This window comes from Octodon degus, unplaced genomic scaffold (genome assembly GCF_000260255.1).
Source record: "Octodon degus isolate 3935 unplaced genomic scaffold, OctDeg1.0 scaffold00096, whole genome shotgun sequence".
Lineage (NCBI taxonomy): Eukaryota > Metazoa > Chordata > Mammalia > Rodentia > Octodontidae > Octodon > Octodon degus.
The window spans coordinates 1,149,624-1,172,617 of record NW_004524672.1 but is presented as its reverse complement, the minus strand read 5'-3'; the positions used below and the strand labels follow the sequence as shown (position 1 = coordinate 1,172,617).

Genomic DNA, 22,994 nt, shown 5'->3' with positions numbered 1-22,994 from the left:
AATGTGTTCTTGGCATCTGTAACTCAGTAGGCATGTTATAATTAATACTTTTAAATGTCTAAAATAAAAGAAAAAAGTTGTCTGATAATAGTCTCAAAGTCCAGGCAACTTTTGTACCCACAGTACTGCCTAGTCCTGTCTTCAGAGGAAGTCACATCCTTAATCCTTGTGGCTGAGAAAATGGCAGAAGGTGAAACAGTGTGACACGGAGAATTTTGATAATATCACTTTTGTCTTTTGCTTACCTCTAAAGTCACTTTAAAGAGTGCAACCCAATAAATTCATAGTCTCCAAATCATGTTAGTATCATTTGTAAGAATTTTTGAGTATATACCTCTGTAGTATTCACATGTATGCTATAAATACATTATTTCTGTTCATGTATATATAAAGCTTGTTTTATAATTACATGTTACATAACTACTGTTATATATTGTTATACAATATATAATATATAGTGATCCATTATAATGTTATAATATATACTATATTAAATATATTAACTTTTTTATGCCTACTTTGGAGGCTGTTGTCTCAATCCAAGCTTACCAAACTAATCTCACAATCCAGTTCAGCCCACTAACTGGTTTGTATGGTCCATAAGTGAAAAGTTTTAAATTTTGAGATAATTTTAAATTTACAAGTATTTCTGATACATTAAAAATATATGAAACCAAAATATAACCCAAATTACAGCATCCATACCTAAATTTTATTGGCTTACAATATACTCACTCATTTATGATCTCTGGCTGGTTCCACACCCAGGATGTCAGAAATGGACCCTCAGAGCAAAGAGCGAGACCACAAAGTTTAGATCCTTTAGAGTGTGATCCTTTACATAAAGCATTTACTGACTCCTGTTCTAATCCCTCATCTACCTTTCTTCTGTTCTCTCTAAATGGGAATTTAATTTTCCCATCACAAAACCATATTTTTTCTGTAAACATATGACTAGATGAAGAAGACTCATGACTGTGGTAGTACAGTGCTGGGCCCTGAGGTCAGGACGTTGTCTTGAACCCTAACCTGCCAGACAGCTATCATTTTCCAAATGGCAGATGAAGAGGGATTAAGAAACCTGCCTAAACTCACCTATCTTTATTAGCAGCAGTTGCAAGCTTCAAAGCAATCTCAGCGTGTTAGGGCCCGCTACTGTTGTGTTCAATAGACCACATTGCCTTCCTCTGGCAGTTAGCCCCCCAAGGTACAAACCTCCCATCAGTATTCACCAACTTAATTTCATATTATGAATGTTTTGGAATATGCCCCTATTTGATACACTGGGTTGGGCTATTAATTAAAACAAGGCTCAGACAATAGCAGATGCTTGCAACTATTTATTGATTGAATGACAAGGTTTCTGTGGCTAGTCATCCCTAAGCTAGTTTTAAAGCCTGTGGAAAGGATTATTTTCATTTTATTTAGGATAAGTTTGTAAATTCCTTAAAATCGTACTTCCTTCCTGTTACCTAAGCTTCCTTATTCACCCTAATGTTATGATCACAAATTTTCCTAAGGTCCTAAGGGAGAACCCAGCATTTCGACACCCATCCTAGGGCCCCCAGGACCTCCAGGGCCCCCTGGCCATGCTGGCCCCCAAGGCCCTCCTGGTGAGTACCCCTTTGGCCAAGTTTGGTGCATGACAACAGACAGCACCCTATCATTCCTCGAAAAATACATCCATCATTCTAAAGAAAAAATACATTGATTGGCTCCAAAAGAAAACACAGCCCAAACCCCTGTCAGGTGAACAAGTAAGCAGGGAAGTTGCTGTTGTTCTCTGAGGTTATGCAATGCATCCTCCTGGTATTTCTGATATAAAACCTTCAAAGGAGAATCGATACAGAGAATAGGAACTCTCAAACAGAACAATCTTCGTGCATTTTTGGTGAGAAAGCCAACAATGCTTACCGTGGTTATCCAGACTATTTTCCATAACACATTCATTTGAAACTTAATTTTGGCTAATGTAATCTGAAATTTAACTTTGCATGTATTGAGGAAGACATATAGTTTAAGATAGTTAAAATACCTTTTAGAGTTAAAAGACTTTACACAACGTTTTCCAGCTCCTAATGTCTAGTTGTTGGGTAGGCATGAGTAGGAAGCATATACCTTTGGGATTATTTAAAATTGTTTCTTAATTTCCACAAAGGTGGGCTGACACTGAGAATTTAGACATTTTCTTTTAAGACAAATGAAGAAAAGTTGCTGATGTGTGTGTGTGGATGTGTTTTTAAGGTATCCCTGGATCCATGGGAAAATGCAGTTCTGGTTTTCCGGGACCTAAGGGAGAACCCGGAATTCCTGGAATTGGATTTCCTGGGCCTCCTGGACTGAAGGGTAAATTAAAATCTTTAAAAATGCAAGGTGCATTGTGGACATTTAGAAGTCATAAATACATATGGTGGATAAAAGAGACAATATCTACAATAGCTTTAAAACAATATTTCCCAAGATTCTTTAAAAACTTACAACAGTAGATGAAAAGACACAATTCATATTCATTTATGTAACCTGATTTCAATCATATTTTTTAATTCATAAAAAAACTGAAAGAAGATTCACCAAAGTGGTAAATAATAATTTGTTTTCTCAGTGGTGGGCACTGAGCCGGGAGCCTCATGAGTGCCAGGCAAGCACTCAATCACTGAGATGCATCCCCAGCCCAAAAAGGATTCTTCTTGTCTATTGCATTATCAGGATTCTTTTTCTTTAGTTCTGAACTTTTTTTTTCTTTCCTTGAATTTTTTTATTGGTACATTTTATATATACATAGTGATAGCATTTATCATAGGGGATTGTACCTTGCTTCAAGTTCTGAACTTTTTATGTGTATACTTTTCACTTTACACATTTCTTTTTTAATACAAAATGAACTATTATATCACAAAAGTGGGGTACAGCTGGTGGCAGAGCATGTGCTTAGTATGAGCCAAGACCTAGATTTAATACACACACACCCCAATATTTATTATAAAAGATTTTAAACTCTGTTGAGAAAAGCTACCACCTTAACGTGAGTCATACTTGCATGGACATGGACATGGACATAAAAATCCATTTAAGAAGACACGGGAAGGGCCGGCAAGATAGCTCAGCAGACTAAGCACCTGCTTAGGCAAGCACAGGGACCGAGGTTTGATCCCCCAAAACACTAGCTGCGCTGGCCCCACCCCCAGGAGCTCTGAGCCGGCCACGGAGACCAGCGTGGTGGTGCACACCTATAATCCCAGTGCTGGGGAGCCTGAAACAGCAGGATCAGTAGAAGTCAAAGCTGCATAGTGAGACCCTGTACCAACTATATAAATAGACTTCAAAATAAATATAATTAATAGGCAACTTGCATTGTGTTTTTTGTTTTTTTAAGACACGGTCTCTTTACCCAGTCCAGGCTGGCCTTGAACAGCCTTTCTCCTTTCTCAGCCTACCGAGATCTGGGATTACTGGAATGCACCACCACACGGCAGCTGCCTCAGTGGTTTGAAAAAGCACTAAATCACTATTGTAGCCACACTAAACAATATAAATGAAAAAATTGATTTGTAAATTTTGGAAATCCAACACAATTGGACTTGGAACTGAATATATTTTGTTTATCAGTTCATTTTGTCATCCTTCAAACTCACAAACATCTCTCACCCGCTGCCTAAATGGATTAGGCTCCTCAGAATCTTTGCATTTAGAATATGGAATATCCAACTTTTTAAAATTTTTTCTTAAATTTATTTATTTGGTACAGAGTCTCACTATACAGCTCAGACTTGTAGTGACCTTCCTGTCTCAGCCTCCCCAGTGCTGGGATCACAGGCATGCAACAACATGCTGGGTTTCAGGGGTCAACATGATGTGCTCAGGGTTCCTGGGCTGTCTCGGCATGTGGTACCAGGGACTGGACCTGGGTCTTGGCGCTTGCCAGGCAGGCATTTAGACTGCTGAGCTATGTCCCAAGCCCTGGAATATCCAATGTTTATTGTTTGCTTGTTTTTCTCTGTAGGAGACCAAGGTTTTCCGGGAGCAAAAGGATCCCCAGGTTGTCCTGGGAAAATGGGAGAGCCTGGATTGCCTGGAGAGCCAGGTTTCCCAGGAGCCAAGGTCTGCAGAAGGAAAACCCAACTGATTTGAGGGAGGGGGGAGAAGGGCAACCACGGGGGGTGGGGGGGAAGTTAGGATCCCAGCCAGGCGAGGTGCTCCCCGTGTAGAAATTACCAGTGTGCTCACAGATGGGGAAGAATGTAAATGTGTTTAAGTTTCTCTGGGCCACATTCCATTTTAGAAAGGTAATGTTAGAAGGGGCAAGTGTGCACCTCTTCCTTCCTTGATGGCTTCATGAACATCAGAGTGTATAAAATGGAAGAACTGCAGAAAAAGTGTGCGTACCCAGGAGAATGACCATGCAAAATAAAGAGTTGTAGATTTATTTACAGAAAATCCCATAGTCTTCTCAAAAGATAGAGGCTGCAAATCCTGAGACACCATTAAGCATAATTTCATAGCAAAGCAAGCACCCGGAGCTGAGGAGAAGGGACTATGGGTTGAGTGGCGGCGACGTGCAGAGGGACTTGGAGCATCCGTAGCAGAGGTTTTCCCAAGTGGCCCGAGGAGCACCGATCTCAGCGAAGACTTGCAGGCATCATGTGGTAAAACCAGCTTCGTTTCTATACTACAGGGAGAACCAGGATGGGCAAGACCCGGAGAACCAGGAACACCAGGATTTCCAGGATCAAGAGGCGATTCAGGGGAAACTGGAGGAATGGGCCTCCCCGGACTTCCAGGTCTTCCTGGAAAGCCAGGAAAACAAGGGCTTGATGGACCTCGAGGTACAGAAACAAGCACGGTGCGCTCTGCTGTGAGCTGCCCAAGATGCAGCACCCCGGCTGGGTGGGGCTCGCTGGATAAAGACTCCCCGAAAACCTTCTAGTTCTATGAATAGACTCTCTATGGACTAATTATTTTCCTAGTCCACGTGACTGCTGGACCTTCTTCTTTTTCTACTTTCTTTTTTTTCCCCTCCTATAACAGACACATGAATGAAATGAAATACCTGGTAGAGAAGAGATAGCAGCACTAGGGCCTTGGGTTTTGGTAAACAAACATAGTCTTGAATTCTCTTTTGCAGGAGATGCAGGGCAGCCCGGACCACCTGGAGTAAGAGGACCCCCAGGAATGTGCACGGAGGGGCCCAAGGGAGCCCAAGGACTTCCAGGCTTAAATGGATTAAAAGGACAGCCAGGTAGGAGTGCAGTATCTGAAGTGGGCAGGCGAGGGGGGCCTCTGTCTTTGCACTTTGCTGCTGAACACGGAAACAGTCCCGCATCAAACAAGTCCTGAGTGATGTTCAGTAAGAGATGCTATTCTGGAGCCCCTGAAACTTCCTAGTAAGGACTTTGCGTGCAGAGTACTGTACACCACCCATAAGGAAGGAGATCAGACGTCAGTATTTTGCACTGGTTTGTATCTTTTATTTAAGAAAATATGAACACCAAAGACAAATTAAGTACAGGTAATTTACATACGCATTTCTATACATAAGCTCCCAGACAATGTTTTTACTTTGACTCTTCCCATGAATATACTGAGGTGGTTGTTTTCTTACTATAAAATAGAGAAAATATAGGTGAAGATACGAGATTAGCAAGCTACAGAGTAAAGTATGTAGCTGATTGCTGTCTAAGCATCATACAGAAAAGGCATAAAGGGCCGGGGAGATGGCTCAGTAGAATAAGCGCTTGCCTGGCAAGCACAAGGGCCTGAGTTCAATCCCTGGTTCTGAAAAAAAGAAAAAAAAAAAAAAAGACGTAAAAGAAAGGGCAAAGAGCCAGCCAGATAGCTCAGCAGATTAAAGCACCTGCCTAGGCAGACACAGCAGACAAAGTGGCGGGGTTCAATCCCCTACAAGATCCATGTGCCATGCAACCCCCTCCCCCGGGGTGTGCTGAGAGGGGTACTGAGACTGGGCACGGTGGCATGCGCCTTTAATCCCAGCACTTGGGAGGCTGAAGACAGGAAGTACTATGAGTCCAATCTGTGCAGTGAGACCCTGTAGACCCTCTACTAAATACAGAGAGAGAGAGAGAGAGAGAGAGAGAGAGAGAGAGAGAGAGAGAAATTCTAAATGACACAGGTCAGACATTCCAGGTCATGTGGTCATGCGAGCTTTACTCTAGTTTTTTTGGCTCCTTTCAACTAGATCTGGTGACAATTCTAAGAGAAATGCCTTAAAACTTAGCTGATGTCAGCGAGCTAACATACTGCTTATTGGTTCACAAATAAATTTCCGGCAAGGATCCTCACTGGCATGTGGCCCTGCTATCTGCAGAGGCCTCCAGAAGTTGGTGTCCCCAAGTGGCCCTGCGTATCTTCCGTGGGTGAACAACTGATCCATAAGTCATGAGATGCAATTGCGGACGGTGCCTGCAGGAGATAGATATTGATGCTTTATCTTTGTTACCCTATGACTCATTGAAGGAGAACCTTAGAGCTAGGAGGGATTGGAGTAATTTCATGGGGGGGGGGGATGTTAAGCGCATGTGTGTGCGCACACACACATGATTTATCCCAAATCACATAGCCAAATATTACACAAAGAGAAAACATCTGTTTGTTAATTCATCCCCTTCATTTATTCACAGGCAGAAGAGGAGAAACAGGGACAAAGGGAGACCCAGGAATTCCAGGTTTGGCTAGGTCAGGGATCCCTGGAGAACCAGGACCACCAGGAATGCCAGGTTGGCATGGTGAGAAGGGACCACCTGGTCAAAAAGGACTTCCGGGAACTCCAGGATTTTCAGGGCTACCAGGTATCTTTTCTTGTGCTTTTATTTTGCCTTTTATATCATCTTCCATATTTTTCCTCTAAGTTCTGTAAACTGTCCATAGACATGGCCTTTTTTAAATTTTATTTTGTTTTGTTTTTACATATTTGTTACAAGGTCTCACTACACAGCTCAGACTCGTAGTAATCCTCCTGTTTTCAGCCTCCCCAGTGCTGGGGTTACGAGCATGCACCATCATGCCTGGTCTCTGTGGCCAGCTCAGCATGCCTGGGAGTGGGGGTGGCATTGGCATGGCATGTGGTACCAGGGATCAAACCCCGGTCCCTGCACTTGCTTAAGCAGGTGCTTAGTCCACTGAGCTATCTCGAGGGCCCTTGGCATAGGCTTTTGAGTCCAATGGTCATTATTTCATAATTGCATAGATGCATCTGTTTTATTATTTAATCCTTTTATGCCCTACTATACTATACTTGCTGCTATTTTACTGAGCTGTTTGCATTTCTGTTCACAGGGGACATTGTCTATAGTTTTTGATGTCTCTGTCTAGTTTTGGTATCAAGTCAGTGCTGGCCTCTCATGGGTTGTTCTTCTGCCCCAAGATTTCCTGGGAGAGTTTGTGAACAGCTGCTATTCCTTAAACATTTAGTAACTTCTGATACTGAAGTTTTCTGGTTTGGGATTTCTCTGTAGGAAGTCTTTAAAATACAAATACAATCTCTTCACTTGTTATAGTTCTGTTCCGATTTTTTATTTCTTCTTGAGTCAGATTTGATAGTCTGCTTCTCCAGGAATTTGTTTATTTTGCCTAAGTTATCTAACTTGTTGTCCATAATATTTCTTTATAATGTTCTTTACAGCATAGCTACTTTTATAGTTCACATATTAGGGAAGAAAATTCTAACCACTTGTTCATGACATAAGAACCTCAACTGATCTCTGGAGAGACTATTAACACATTATTCTTTCATCCATATTATTGGACTACTATCATATGCTAGCTAGGCCAGTCACTAAAGACGGATCAATAGATAAGAAGTACACAAATAATACTAAACTTTGTGGTACTGGGGATTGAACTCGGGACCTTAGGCTTGCCAGGCAGGCACTTATGCCCTTAAGCTATCTCCCTAGCCCTAAACATATTTTGAAATTAAGTTCAATTAGAGATAAGTGCATTGGAAAATCTACAATAAAGGAATTAATAAAAAGCAACTGGTCAGAGGTGATAGGATAAAATGCTCCCTAACTGCAGTTTATTTTATTCTCAAGCATAAACATGCTTTGCCAATGACTGCCAAATTGAAGAACTTAAAAAGACCATTTGCTGCTCCATCTCCTAGATAGATATGGTTATTTTCCTATTTACATAAATCATTCCTTCAACTCCCAGCTTCTAAGCATGTGCTGCTTTTGTTCCTTTGTTTCCAAAGGTGAAAAAGGAATGGTTGGGATGATGGGATATCCAGGGCCGGCCGGCCTTCCCGGGTCTCCAGGGAACCCAGGCCCCCAGGGGCACCAGGGTAAGTGACGGTGTCCAGACTCCAAGAGGCATCAACAGCATCCTCTTCCTTAGCAGCAAGATGAATTACATTTCATTCTTTGGCAGGAAAGTAGTTCTAAAAGAACAACATAATTGGTATTGCTGTTTTCTGCACTACTTTTTGCCATTTGAATGTAGTCCTATTTTCTCCTTGTCAGCTGCGTGTAGGTGGTTGGTGGCTTGGGGAAACTTTACAGTTCTCAGGACTGTTAGCCTTTGTTGTTGCTGTTTCATTAACTTTTGAAACCTATGAACTACTTAAAGAATTAGGAGCCTAATGTCATTGCTTCTGTCTGGTAGGCAGCCCTGGGATCCCAGGAGTAAAGGGTGACCAAGGGCCCCCAGGAGCCCAAGGGGAACAAGGAGAGAAAGGAACCCCAGGGCCTTCTCAGATAGCCCACTTAAAGGGAGACAAAGGAGAACCAGGACTCAAAGGTAAGGAATCTTTCACATTTAGAATCATAACATTGGACCTGGGTCCAAGACTAAGGGATGACCAGGCATGTCCTTTTAGGGCACAAGAGGACAGTGAAGGCCTGATTTAGTCACCTGCCCAAGGCACACAGCCAGTTTGGGGCTGAGTGTGGCCTAGGACCAAGCCTTCTGTGCCTTCTACAGCAATGTGTTTTCTCTTCAATGCCAGACTTTTTATTCCTAAACTAATTCTGTGTTTTGATCTGCTTTACTTAAATTGTCTCTAGTAAACTGCTAAACTGTAAGCCTCAAATTTTCCTCTCCCTTCTCCCATGGACAAAATGAAACTCTTCAAAAGTCCCACATAGGGCTAGAGGGATAGCTCTGAAGACTAAAGCACCTTAGGCAAGCGTAGGCAAATGTGCAGGGACCGTGGTTCAACCCCCAGTGCCGGGGGCTGAGCAGGCCACAAAAAAGGGTCCCACATGAAGAACGTGTTTGGTAGAAACATGAACCTCCACCCTAAATTCTCTTGTATTCTGTCAACCACCAGGATGGAGTTTTCTGAGTACATCTACGAACTTCTCATGCTCAAAAATCCTTCGGAGGATAATAAGACATAGCAAATGTTTTAATAAAAGTTCAACCCTTTAGGAATACTGTTCATGTTAGCTGTGGCTATTAGGCTAACATTCCAATCAATGTGAATTATCTCAAGTTATTCGAATGCTTTTTGCAAGAGGTTTTATGATATGAATAATACAACAGATATGAAATCAAATTTTATTTTTTATTTTTATTTTTTTCACTTGTGTATTTGGTGCAGGGTCACACTACACAGTTCAGAATCATGGTGATTCTCCTGTTTTCAGCCTCCCCAGTGCTGGGATTATAGGCATGTGCCACCACACCTGGACTCTGTCACTGGCTCAGCACTCCCCAGGAGCGGGGCCAGCATGGCATGTGGAACCGGGAATTGAACACTGGTCCTTGCACTTGCCAAAACAGGCGTTTAGTCCACTGTGCTATCTTGCTGGTCCTTAAAACCAAGGCTGTTGTTGTTTTTTGTTTTTTGTTTTTGCAGTACCAGGGATTGAACTCAGGACCCTGAGCTTGTGCTTATTCCACTGAGCTATCTCCCCAGCCCAAAACCAAAGTTTTAAACTGGCCTATTTTTCAGTCCATCGTTAGCCCCCAATAACTTTAGAAAAAGAATTATTGGGTAAAATATTACTTTGGCAAAGCAAACTTTCATAGCAGGAAAGGAATAAAAAGAAAAATCTGTTTGTAGTTGCAAATACAGAAATTCATAATGCATTTCAAAAAGGGAGGTTGTAGCCAACAAATACTTGTGTGCTTGGCCCGCAGCATTTAGGGTTCTAGAGCAGATCTGTCTTAACAGGTCTGCGTGGGGTTCTGAACAAACACTGAATAGCTGTCCCCAGGAGTTAGGAGAGATTTTCAGGAGTGACAGACACATGAACAGGTCTGAAAAGGCATCCAACACAAGTAATTTGCCCATTTGATAAAATGGACGATCATCGGAAAACATTCAATTTATAGGCAGTATAATTTTTGTATAAAGTATAGTTATAGAATAAAATCTCCTGGGGAATCTCATTTAAATTCCCCAAAACCACCGAGTTCTGGTACAAAGAGAGGATCCCTCCCTTTTTTAGCAATGAAACAGAAAGAAAATTTCATTTAATCTCTGCTAGAACTTGTCTGAGTCAAAATATGAAAAAAAAAAACAAAAAACCGAGTGGCACAAACACTGGCATACATTTCGTCTTCACCAACTGCCTACATGGGTAGTACCTCGCTAGACTATTCTACGTGATTTTGGATGCATTTGAAACATTTTGAGAAAAATAGGAATAATATTATCTGTGTCTACATGAGCCCCAACTTGGCTCTCACAGGCGAAAGGCACCATGCCGCTAATCTACCACTAACAAATTCATTTTGTAAAATACAGAGGGATGCCTACTATTTCTATGATCCTAACAAAATTCTACAATGTACTGACCCGGGGTGCTGTGTTTACCCTTAGTTTAGTTTTGTGAATGCATAACTGAGGAACACAGATGAAACAAACAAAAAAGAATATGCTATTTTTTAAGACTATTCTATTTAAGATAATTTCAGTGTAACTCATTTTTAAAAACTTGAATTTCTACCATATATATTGAGGGTACAAATTATTGTCTTTGCCTTAAGGCATATACATGGGAAACTAAGGCATAGGTGTAGAAAGGCAATAAATAATAAGAGGGGCAAATTAGTAGTACTGGGCTAATTAAAGACTTACTAGCATTTCAGCGTGCAAGTGCTGTCTTAAGTGTTATAATTATTGACTCCTTTAATCTCACAGTACTCTAGGATGAGGCACTGTCTTAGCTCCTAGCCCCTTGTAGCAAAGATGGCCCTCCTGGGGTCTTGGCTAATTTGAGATCTCCCCTGTGGAAGTGAAGGGGGCAGGAGAGGTGGCTCAGTAAAATAAGCGCTTCCCTGGTAAGCACAAGGGCCTGAGTTCAGTCCCTGGGGCAAAAGCAACAAGGCTCCTCAGAGTCACCTCCATGGCTAGCAACTTAAATGATGAGAGGAATTCAGATAAGGAAATAAAACTTTGGGCCTAAAATCTTTCTAAGGCTCCCCTTGCTTGAAGAATTCAAACTCTTTAGACTGGCATAGCAGTTTCTTCCCCACTTGCCCTTTACCGATCTCTCTAGCAGTATGCTATTTGTGTGGTTGACACTTATTTTTTAATGTCTATGGATTAGGTGTTTTACTACGTGCTAACCACAGAGCTATGAAAGCAGATGTAATATCCTGGTCATGATAAAAATTTACAACTTTGTAGGGAAAAGAAATATCAATGAGTCTGTAACATGTTCTATGAAGGTCAAGTGATAAATACCTCAGACAGCGCAGACCACATATGAATGGTCCTTATTGTAGATTCTTTTTTTTTCTTTGTTTTGTTTTCTTAACTCTTTACCAATGTAAAATAATAATAATAATCATCATCATCATCATCCCTGGCTCATAAGTCATATCAAACTAATCAAGATTTGGCCTGCAGGCAAATGAACATTCTAAACAATATATATTCTTAGACTAAAACAAAAAAAAAAAAAGAAGTGCAAAATAAAACAATCTCACCCCATTACTTACTGCTCCTTTGCATAGGCTGCCTTCTTGCTTAGGAATCCTATTCCATTCCTTGTCTTCTCTACCCAATTAGTTCTCATTTGGTCTTCAAGGCTGAGGGGAAAAAATAGAAAAGAAAACACCAACATCTTCCAGAAATTCTTTCCTGTAGCATATTGTGTCCAACTTCATTACCAAACTTCTCTCACTGGGTGGCAACTGCTCATTTACTTGGCTAGCTCTCCAATTAACCACTAAAAACTTGGGAAAGCGACCATGATTTATTTGTATCTCCAGTACTTAGCACAAGACCTGTCTATTAATTAGATTCTCAATTTCTATGCAAGTGAATGAATAAGTAGATAAGCACGAAAGGAGCCAAGGGAAGGAAACTTGCTGGAGAAAAGGCAGTCAGCCAAGGCAGGGAGACTGTAGAAACGTTCCACGCAGTTAAGGAAGTTTGTCATTTCCTCTGTAGGGAAAAGAGTCAATGAATATTAATGAGCAGGAAAATAAGATGATCAAAAACATGTTTTTTAGAAAAAGTGAAATGGGAAGTTTATGAGCTTTTGAGCCATTCAGAAATGACATCAAGTCTCAGAATTGTCACTGATTGACAGGATGACTCTAGATAGGGCCTTCCACTTACCTGATAATTAATAAATAATAATTTTATCAAATAGGTTGAGAATGAAATTGTTTAGATGAGAATTGTGTGGTAGGGTCCTGTCTTTACTATGAAAAATGAAGAGATAGAAGCTCTCTATAATTTAAAATGATGTTCTAATGTGTAAATACAATGACTGTTAGTACTCCTTCAGGACTGACTGATGTCAACCATTGTGCTTATATTTCACATGTGATCTGTTATTTAATCTACCTTTAAAAAGATACAGGTCCACACCTGCCCATAGATTTAATAGAGAAGCTGACATAATATTCGTTCAATGTAATCCAGGATATACATGAATCTGACAAAATTCTAACCTGTATTTTTAATATCTGATTTTGTTTTGGTTTGGGTTTTTTTGGTTTTGGGGTTTTTTTTGGGGATTGAACTCAGGCCCTTGTGCTTGCCAGGCAAGTGCTTATTCTACTGAGCCATCTCCCCAGCCTCTAATATCTGATTTTTAACTTTAGGACTTATAGGAAATCCAGGTGAAAAAGGAAGTAGAGGCATTCCAGGGTTACCAGGCTTGAAGGGCCTTGAAGGACGACCTGGGCCACCAGGACCACCAGGTATCGTGGATGCTCTAAGAGTAGTGTCATGTTTTATGCTTCCCTAGATCTAAATGTAATGAATCTTGTTTGTAGACTGCTTGGGTTGACCATGAAGCCTGCTACAGTTGTGATCTAGCAGAAATCCACTTCTAAATAAAACCAAAAGGAAAGTGTTTACTCATTGGGGTATATTAATTTCAAAATTTTAATCTCTAGGGAGTTTCATTTATCAACTCAAAATTTTATTTTGAAATGACAGGTATGTATTGCAGATGATATTTTATCACAATATAACATATCCAAGGTGAAATTAATGCTTTAGGAGTTTTCAAATTCGCTTGCCTTTCTAAAAACAAATTATTGAGTTTACAAAATAATTTTTTAAACTACTAAAGTAGTCCCTCATTCCCTAAGCATGTCAGTAATAATACTACAAGACAATAATACGGCAGTAGGCAGCAAGAAATACATCACTGTGAGGTCATGGAAGCCCACCCTTTCCTGTTGCTGTTGGTCCTAGGATGAATCTGAAGTCCAGGCCTGCCATGAGAATCTCACTTTCTCTAGACTTAGATGTACTGACTCCCAGTCTTCACTAGATCTAAAGGCAAAAGGACAGCTAGCCGAGTACCTGTACCAGTTGGCCCGGCTGTTCTGGATTCATTCATTCATGTAGGCAACAGATATTTATTGAGTACTACCATGCCCAGGAACTGTGCAGAGCATATGACTTTTTACTCTATTGGTTCTCAAGGTCCTAGAGGAGATCTGGGAAGCACTGGGAGTCCTGGAGAACCAGGACCACGCGGCATGCCAGGAAACACGGGCAACATGGGTGCTCCAGGTAATATATGCAGGAGGTACTGTCACAGGCCCACAAGCTAACAGAAGATCACAATTCCAGACACTGATATTGTTTTGATTTTCCACTTAGTAGAAAACTTATATAAGACAACCAGATTTGTTTTTTAGATAAAGGGATCTGTGTACAACTAAAATGTTAGTGAAAACAAAATAAATATTCCCATTGTGTAAAGAATCATCCATTATAACTTCCTAATGTATTTAGGATTCTGAAAACCCAATTTCTTGGGAAAAGGGCAGTTTATGCAAAGGCCTAATGTAGAACCCTTCAAAGATTCCTATGTTTACCTGTCTTGCCTGATATTTTTCCTATTTTCAGGTTCTAAAGGAAAAAGGGGAACTTTAGGACTCCCTGGTCTACCTGGAAGACCAGGGCTCCCAGGCATTCATGGCCTCCAAGGAGATAAGGGAGAACCAGGTTATTTAAAAGACACAAGGCCAGGACCTCCAGGACCAAAGGTATACAGGATACTAAAAAATTTGTTTTGACAGTTGAAGGTAGCCCTTAAAATATTAGTAAGCATCCAGATTCCATATGGGCAGGAAAAATGAAAACTTTACCATATTTTCAGACAATCATTTGGATTAAGAAAAAAGTCCTATTTTCATAACTGAGGGTGCCTATCACTGTCAATTTTGGAAAAACCTGTTTCAATCCCAAAGGACTGCTCTGTTCCTGCAATTTAAGTGTGCTTCCAGAAGGGGGCAGTGCTTACCCAACCACACAGTCTGACAGGGCAAGGAATTTTCCCTCCTAACAAAAAGTGACCAGGCTTGATGATGAACTCATCTCACAAGATACAATACAAAGTATAAAATAATTGTAGAGCAACATTAAAAAGTAAATGACATTCTAAGGTAACTACATTGATCTTTCTCACTCAGAACTCTAAGCATCTTCATTCCTTTTACCTTTTAACTCTAAGCATCTTCATTTCCTTTTCATCTTGCTTCGGTGTTTTCCGTACTTTTTCTCTGTCACATTAGGGTTGAGGGTCAAAGTCCTCTATAGTGCATCTTATGAAACATGAACCTGATGTTTCAGTTAAGGCTTGGTTGCTCTTTTAAGTTTTGCTTCCCTCCAATCTTCCTGTCCACAAGCATAGTAAGGGCCAAAGTCAGACTGACAGAGACTAATTAATAAGAATTTCATATAAGCAGAGTTTTTAAACACAGAATTTCATGGACGTCACAAGGAATCTGTAGTACCCCAAGAAACCCCCTAATCTCCTGGAATTGAATGACAAATGTATAGATCAGATTTTTATAGGGGGGGCCAGGGAGATGGCTCAGTAGAATAAGCACTTCCCTGGCAAGTGCGAGGGCCTGAGTTCAATCCCCAGTTCTGCCGAAAAAAAAAAAAAAAAATTATAGGGGAGAACCTATATTTTTCAACAGATATTCAAAAATGTATACCTCCAAAACCTAAAAGTTACGACTTAGGGAATTTTCTCCCTTTCTTTTCAGTCAATAAAATACTACTTTCTATTAAAATTTCCATATTTTCAGCCAGGTGTGGGGGTGCATACCTATAATCCCAGCACTTGGTAGGCTGAGGCAGGAGAATCATTTGAGTTTGAGGCCAGCTTAAGCTACAAAGTGAGCTCAAGGCCAGCCTGAACTGCATAGTGAGATCCTGACTCAAAAGACACAAAAAAAGTCCATATTTTCCAGTAGCAAGTGCCACAACTAGAAAGAAAAATTTTAGATATAGCACACATGTAGTAAGATACCCCCTTATTACTCAGAACAGACAAGTTTTTGCCACCTGTTCTATTTTTTAAAAAAAAAATTTATTTACTTTAATGAGAAAAAAACAATGAAACATTTTCTAAAGAGGTTAGTAGGACAGTTACAATAATTAATACATTACATATTGTTGTCTTTGTAGTAGGTATCACCCATCCTATTTAAATTAGGCTCTCAGAAAACCAGGGAGAAACTTCTTCCACTGAGATATTTTCTCAATGAAAAGTTCTATTTGACTTTATGCACAGTTAATTAGTAGTACCATTTAGATTTAAGATTTTCATAGGTAACCACCTTGAGTTTTTAGAACTGTGCATTGAACACAAAAAATATAATATAAAAGTAACAGTGTAGTAGATCTTATCAGCTACAGTGGAAATTTTATAAGTCACCCTTGGACCCTGTATATCCTGATTTTTCATAAAACTATAATATAGATTTAATCAATAGTAAATCATTGAAAGGTTTCCAGACATGATTGACATGCACGTATTACACGCATAGTATTGATAGGACATAGTATTCATTTGTTTTGTCTCTTATTCCCAGTCTGTCATCACAATTTATAATTACACATCTGTGTGGTTATTTAATATCCATCTTACTTTGGGGACCCGGCACCCTGTGAAGCGAGGAGCTGATACACCAGACGTGGGAGATGTTACCATTTTACTCCAGTGAGGGTCAGCTCCATGAGTAGGCTGCTTGTGTTGTTCAAAGGTCCAAAGTAAAGACATACCTGGTCTTGGTTTAATGCTTTGCTGTTGCTGTCTTGAAATCTTTTAAATTTTTAAAAAGGGAGTTGTATTTTCATTTTGCATCAGACCCACAAACCACATAGGAACTCAGTCCCTGACCCATGCATGGTACTAGCCCGCAGAAGACACTCATATGAATGGATGAATGAACGAGTAATGTTTATACTTAATTCTAATCACATATCCTGCTTACACGAGAATTATGAAGGTGTTTGCCTGAATTTAAGGGAGATCCAGGATTGCCAGGCGACGTGGGACAGAAAGGAGAAAGAGGCCCACCTGGCCTTCCTGGGCAGCCGGGACCTGTTGGACCTGAGGGGATCCCTGGGAGACCCGGAAGTCCTGGCCACCCAGGTGAGCTTGGCTTTACAGGTCTGCAAGCTGGAAGCATAACCTGCAGTACGGCTCTCACCTGAAATCACCGTTATAAACAGAAAGCTAGTACTGGGGAGACAGCTCAGTGGCATAAGTGCTTGCCTGCCGAGTGTAAGGTCCTGAGTTCAATCCCCGGTACCTAAATAAAAATTGATTCTCTATATACAGAAAGCTAGTTGTTCTTGTACTATAGTTGTTTTTACATAATTCTGACCTTTACTAAGACACCAGGAAGCAATTAATTAACAAGGAGGAGTATCATTTGTCTGTTGGGGGGATAACATCTAAAAACCCACCCCTATAAAGAAAATGTTGAAAATACCACCCCAACAAATTTGGCTTAAAGGCATGAAATGTTACTTCCTGCACAACCTTATGCTATCTGTGTGAGTCTGTTAGGCTTCCAGAACAAACGTCACAGACCAAGCAGCTTTACACAACCAAAATTTGTTTTCTCACAGTTTAGACTCTAGAAGTCTGGGACCAAGGTGCTAATAGGGTCAGGAACTCCTGATACTTTTCAATTTGACATTAGATGATCATCTTCTCCTTATCTTCCATGTCTTTACCTCTTACAAAGATACCATTCCAATTAGGACCTACCCTCATGCCTTCATTTTTACTTAATTTTTTACAATGTTGTCTCCCAATACAGTAACATTCTTAGGTCTGGGGCCTAGGACTTCCATATATGAACTTAGAGACAACACAATTCAACTCACATAGCACTGTTCTGAAACTTTTTTTAAAAAACATATTTCTGGGTTGAACATTGGTTTTCTTTCTTATTAGCTGACAGGCTGTGTTCAAGTTTTTATTGCATTTTATTCAAAACACCTGCCTGTATTGGATTGTCACTTCAGGTCTTAAAGACAGTGTTTAAGTATCTAAATGTGGAACGGATGTGCCGTTAACTTTCAGTTAAAACAGCAAGTGGACCATTGGAAAGGATTCAAGGCATCGCTGCTGAGGCCCCCTGGGGAAATAGCTGTCACCAATAAAAGCCTGAAGTGACATGTCTGTCACAAGAGGGATTCTTTAAGACCAGCTTGAACACAGTTGACTATGAGAAATGAGTGTTTCCTTCACTGTTGGAATCATTCACCTTTTGTTATTCTTTTTTCCTCTCTCTCTCTCTCGCTCTCTCTCGCTCTCGCTCTCGCTCTCGCTCTCGCTCTCGCTCTCGCTCTCGTTCTCTCGCTCTCTCTCGCTCTTGCTCGCTCTCTCTCTCCACTTCTAGGAAAGCCAGGTCCTGACGGTGATTTGGGGCTGAAAGGAATCAGAGGCTTCCCAGGCCCTCCAGGAATCAAAGGCCCTCCAGGTTCCATTTTTGTACTTCTCCTAACCCTGCTTCCTGGGGGAGGCACATTTTCTTCTGATGTTCAAGTCCGTACATTTACTGCTTTTATAAAAGGGCGCTCCTGTCGCTCTGTATCCAAATAGCAATGTGGGCAAGTGGGACTACACATTTCTATTTCATTCAAATATTGGCCAACCTAAGCATCCTGAAACAGTCATCCTCACGACAATATTAACCTGTGCATAGTTTTCAGTCATATTACTACAGTTCTAAAAGATTAGCACCTTTTAAGGCCTGGCCAGATAGCTCAGCAGACTAAAGTGCCTGCTTAGGCAGGCGCAGGGACCGAGGTTCGATCCCGGCATGCCATGCCAGGCTATTGAGACTGGGTGTGGTTTTGCACGCCTGTAATCCCAGTGCTTGGGAGGCTGAAAACAGGAGGATCACTACAAGTCCAATCTGTGTATCGAGACCCTGCTGACCCTATACAAAATACATTAAAATAAATATTTTTTAAAAAAAGATTAGCACCTTTTATAAAACCCCCACATTTCCCTGACATCCACACTAGCCCACTGTAGGAAATTAGTCTTCACCTTTAATACTCTGGCCTGGGTTTTGGTTTCTGTTTTGTTCAGGCTTTCTAGGGTTCCCAGGGCCTTCAGGACCAATGGGTACAAGAGGTGACCAAGGACACGACGGGATTCCTGGCCCTCCCGGAGAAAAGGGAGAAACAGGTACAACTTGCTCAATATCTAGGTTTTACTGATTTCATTTTAGGTAGAATCATTAGGATCGGTGTGTACCTCCATTTCTCGGAAGGTCGCGGACAGAACTGTATTTCCAATACGTTCTTGGTATATGCTAGGTTTTGTTCATATATATTTTTAATCGAATTAATTCAATATTAATATGCCCATATCATCTCCCTCAGGCTTGCTGGGGGCCCATCCAGGCCCAAGAGGGGATCCTGGTATTCCAGGTAAGCAGTTGTTTCCCTCCCCAGGCTAAAGATACACATTTCTAGGGACAGAAGTCCAGTCTGATTTCTAGGGGCATAACCCAGCGTTACGTGGGAAACAAACTTCACCTAGTAGGGGCAAGAAGCCCTATTGAGACTGCACGCTGCTAGAGCTGTCCTTTGGCAGCGGGTGCATTCTGACACGTGAATGTAGCCTGGCACTTGCCATCTGCTGACTCTCTGCTGCCCGAGCTGGGGTTGTGGGGCCCGCTGCCCCAGGACCCCAAACCCTCCCCAGAGCAGGCAGCTTGTTTAGCTCTTGTCTTTCTGCAACTCTTCACAGAACCAAATAATGAAGAGGACAAAGCACCAGCGCGTAGCTGTAGAATTCTGTGAAGGCTGTTTAATCATGACCATCACAGTAAAAGGAACGAATTGGAAACAATAATCCAATTTTCGAATTTCCTTCTATGGAAGTCCTTAAAAATAAAAAGAACTGCTCTGCAGTTGCCTTGCTGTTGTTGTTGGCACGGTTCCAAGGAATCACCTCCTAAAAGAGTGCCATGCGATCGCTGCCTTCCCCACTGGGATATCCAGTAGGAGCCAACATTACTGTGGCCCTCCCAGATTTCTGTTCCACCCCTACGCTGAATCCGCGACTCATGCCATTGTTCGTCAGGGGCCACCCAGTAACTCTTGACTTCTCAGACATGGCAATTTACTGAACATGCTATTCAAAGTACTGTTTTTATGTGATAGACCGTAAGTCTTCATTTCTCACGCCAGTGTCTTACAAGATTAGTAGCTTTTGTTTTGTTCCAATTTGTTTTGTTTTGGTGGTAGCAAGGATTGAACCCAGGTCCTTAGCAATGACTATATCGTTAGTCCTTTGTAACATTTTATTTGGAGAAAAGGACTCAAGCAGGGCCTGGTGGTGCATGCCTGTAATCCCAGCACTTGGGAGGCTGGGGCAGGAGGATTGCCATGAGTTTAAGATCAGTGTGAATTACAGAGCAAGAAAAAGAAGAAGGAAAGAAAGAAAAGAAAAGAAAAAAGAGGACTCACTAAGTGGCTTAAATGTATATACATTTAAAATAAATAAAATTATGCTTTTTGGTTACTTTTTTCTTTTCTTTTTTTAAAACATACTAGGGACTTAATCCAGGACCTTATACGTGCTAGGCAAGTGCTCCACCACTGAGCTTCATTCCCTAGCAATTCTGGTCATTTCTTTGATTTTGAGAACGTGTCCCACTGAATTGCCCCAGCTGGCCACACTCTTACTCCTCCTGTCTCTGGCTCCTGAGCAGCTGAGATTACAGGCGTGTGCCTCCATGCCCCCGCTTTTCCTCCATGCATTGTGTTACTTAATCTTCAAAGCTTAGAGTGAAAACAGGTGTTACTTTCACTTATAAAATAAAATCACTGAAACTTCTGACAGTGCGGCAGCTGAGCTGGGGCTGGTGACACATGCCTACAGCCCAACATGCTGGGAGGCTGAAGTTAGAGGATCACAAGTTAGACTGGGCCTTCTTCAGTAAGACCCTGTCTCCAAATAAAACATTTTAAAGGGTTTGAGGGTATAGCTCAGTACAGGCTTGGGTTTGATCCCCAGTACTTTAAAAAAAAAAAAAATGGCGGGGGGGAGGGGGCTTCCAGATAGCTCAGTGGACTAAAGTGCCTGCTTAGGAAGGCACAGAGACCAGGGTTCGATCCCTGACCTGCCATGTCAGCCCTGCCCCAGGGGCACACTGAGACAGCCTCTGAGACTAGGTGTGGTGGTGCGCGCCTGTAATCCCAGAGCTAGGGAGGCTGAAAACAGGAGGATCACTCCAAGTCTGATCTGTGCAGGGAGACCCTGTAGATCTTGTACTAAATACATTTAAAAAAGACTATGCCAGATCCTATAGCCAGTCAGAGGAAGAACTGTAAGTCTGTATTGTATTGACTAGTCTCTTTAAAAACAAAAAAATGTTCAAGTACTTACATTATTACAGATGGCTACAAACTAATTCCAACTACAGGAGCAGAAAAGGAACTTAAGGAGCCAAAAAGGAACTTATGGAGCCTTTTTCTTTGCAGGTACCAAAGGAGACAGGGGACCCCCTGGCTGGCCCGGCCTCCCTGGCAGGAAGGGAACCATGGGAGATACTGGGCCTCCAGGACCCACCGGAATCGCAGGACTCCCAGGGCCACCAGGTCTGCCTGGGGTAGTCATCCTTGGCCAAAAAGGAAACCGAGGCCCAGCAGGCTCAAGAGGAAATCCAGGTGAAGGGTTTATTTGACATAGAAGTTTTCGTCCTTCTCATCCTCACTGCCTCCCCTTGCCCTCTGGTCTTCTCTGTCTTTCCCATATCCTTTGCTCCTGCATGGTGTGCAGTTAGGCTGTTGATGCTGAAGCAGTGGCCTGTTTGAAAGATCAGTGGTGCTTAAATGAAAGAGACCTACACTGACTGAGCTTGTTCAATGCATGAGGCCCTGGGTCCCCGCACAGACCCTCCCCTAACGCACAGTCCGCAGGAAGCAGCAGTTCCTCCTGGGCAGGTGCTTGCTGGGCATTACCTTATTCTATCTTCAACACAGCTCACCACACACAGCAGGAGAAAGGCCAGCTGCAGCAACAATGGCTGCAGGGTTGGCACTTCATTTAAAAGGAACCCCTGATACAACCCTCAAGATCCCTTGCTGGCAACACTGACAGGTTCTTTGTGAATTCAGGTGAGCCGGGTCCTCCTGGACCTCCAGGGAGGCACGCCCAAGGCATAAAAGGTGACAAAGGATTTAGAGGCCCACCTGGCCCAGAAGGTCCACCTGGAATGGTAGGAGACATAGGGCCACCAGGACTTCCAGTGAGTATGGAAAATTATTTTGACTTATTATGAATACAAGATTGATGTATTATAGTGTCACTATTATTCATACTTATAATTGGAACAAGACTATTTGCTCTTGTGAATCAACTGCCAGGATGAGATGCACCAGAGGCAGGGCTAGGTTACCACCTGTGGTACACCTACGCAGTGTGTCTGGGGGCAGACAGAGCCCACAGGTTCAAGAAATCCAAGAATCCAGAGTTTAAAAGATTTAGCTTCTATGATGCCCCCTCAAACTTTGGTCTGTATGGGGCTAACCCCTCAAGCACTGCTATCCTCATTTATGTAGAGTCTAAACAACTCTAGGGCAGAAGAAAACTCTAAAGGATTTCACCCTGTTAATATGCTCTCACAGTAATTGTGCTATCCTGCGCACACCTATATTTTCTTCCCACAAGATACATTTTCATTGTTATGAAGAGCTGCTACTTCCTCCAATTATTTCCTACATGGATGCATACCTGGTTCTCTCAATTCAGTTTAACTATTCACCAATCGTGCTTCTGTTCTAAATATATCCTAGTTCATCAATATCTCCCTTTAAATTGCACCACCTGGGGGAAACACCCTTCTGAATGAGAACTTAGTACCCAACAAGTGGCTAAAATGAGCGAAAAGCTCACTGCACTGAATATCATCCCTTTAGAAAGGCAGAATTCTACTCAGGCCATTCATCTGCTCTGTCACCTCACGATTGCAAAGAATTGGGCATGTAGTCCATTTAGCTCATGTGCCTTTTCCTCACAAACTGCTACATGAAGCCTCCATAGTTTTTCTTTGTCTACCTTTGTGTTGTTGATATTTGCTTGCGACAGAACGGTTGACTGGTTCATTTAAACCCTTGTGTCCTAAAATCTTTCAGTCTCTCCTTCAAGACTTCCACCATATTCCCCAGCCTTTCCTTTGTGGTAATAATTTGTAGACAGCAAACACGAGAGAGAGAGAGACAGAGAGAGAGAGAGAGAGAGAGAGAGAGAGAGAGAGAGAGAGAGAGAGAGAGAGAGAGA

General features: G+C 41.7%; 1 protein-coding gene across 1 annotated transcript in view; it reads left to right on the top strand.

Moving 5' to 3' along the window:
- Col4a3 (collagen type IV alpha 3 chain) overlaps positions 1-22,994 on the top strand; it is a 140,592-nt gene that overhangs the window by 106,281 nt on the left and 11,317 nt on the right. The window contains exons 27-43 of the mRNA XM_023723074.1: positions 1,521-1,613; positions 2,245-2,346; positions 4,001-4,098; positions 4,673-4,823; positions 5,123-5,236; positions 6,636-6,803; positions 8,210-8,299; positions 8,620-8,754; positions 13,027-13,125; positions 13,862-13,951; positions 14,291-14,430; positions 16,706-16,832; positions 18,094-18,174; positions 18,792-18,890; positions 19,088-19,135; positions 21,197-21,382; positions 21,833-21,963. Coding sequence (XP_023578842.1) covers positions 1,521-1,613; positions 2,245-2,346; positions 4,001-4,098; positions 4,673-4,823; positions 5,123-5,236; positions 6,636-6,803; positions 8,210-8,299; positions 8,620-8,754; positions 13,027-13,125; positions 13,862-13,951; positions 14,291-14,430; positions 16,706-16,832; positions 18,094-18,174; positions 18,792-18,890; positions 19,088-19,135; positions 21,197-21,382; positions 21,833-21,963 — 1,952 coding nt within the window. The remainder of the gene's footprint in view (positions 1-1,520; positions 1,614-2,244; positions 2,347-4,000; positions 4,099-4,672; positions 4,824-5,122; positions 5,237-6,635; positions 6,804-8,209; positions 8,300-8,619; positions 8,755-13,026; positions 13,126-13,861; positions 13,952-14,290; positions 14,431-16,705; positions 16,833-18,093; positions 18,175-18,791; positions 18,891-19,087; positions 19,136-21,196; positions 21,383-21,832; positions 21,964-22,994) is intronic.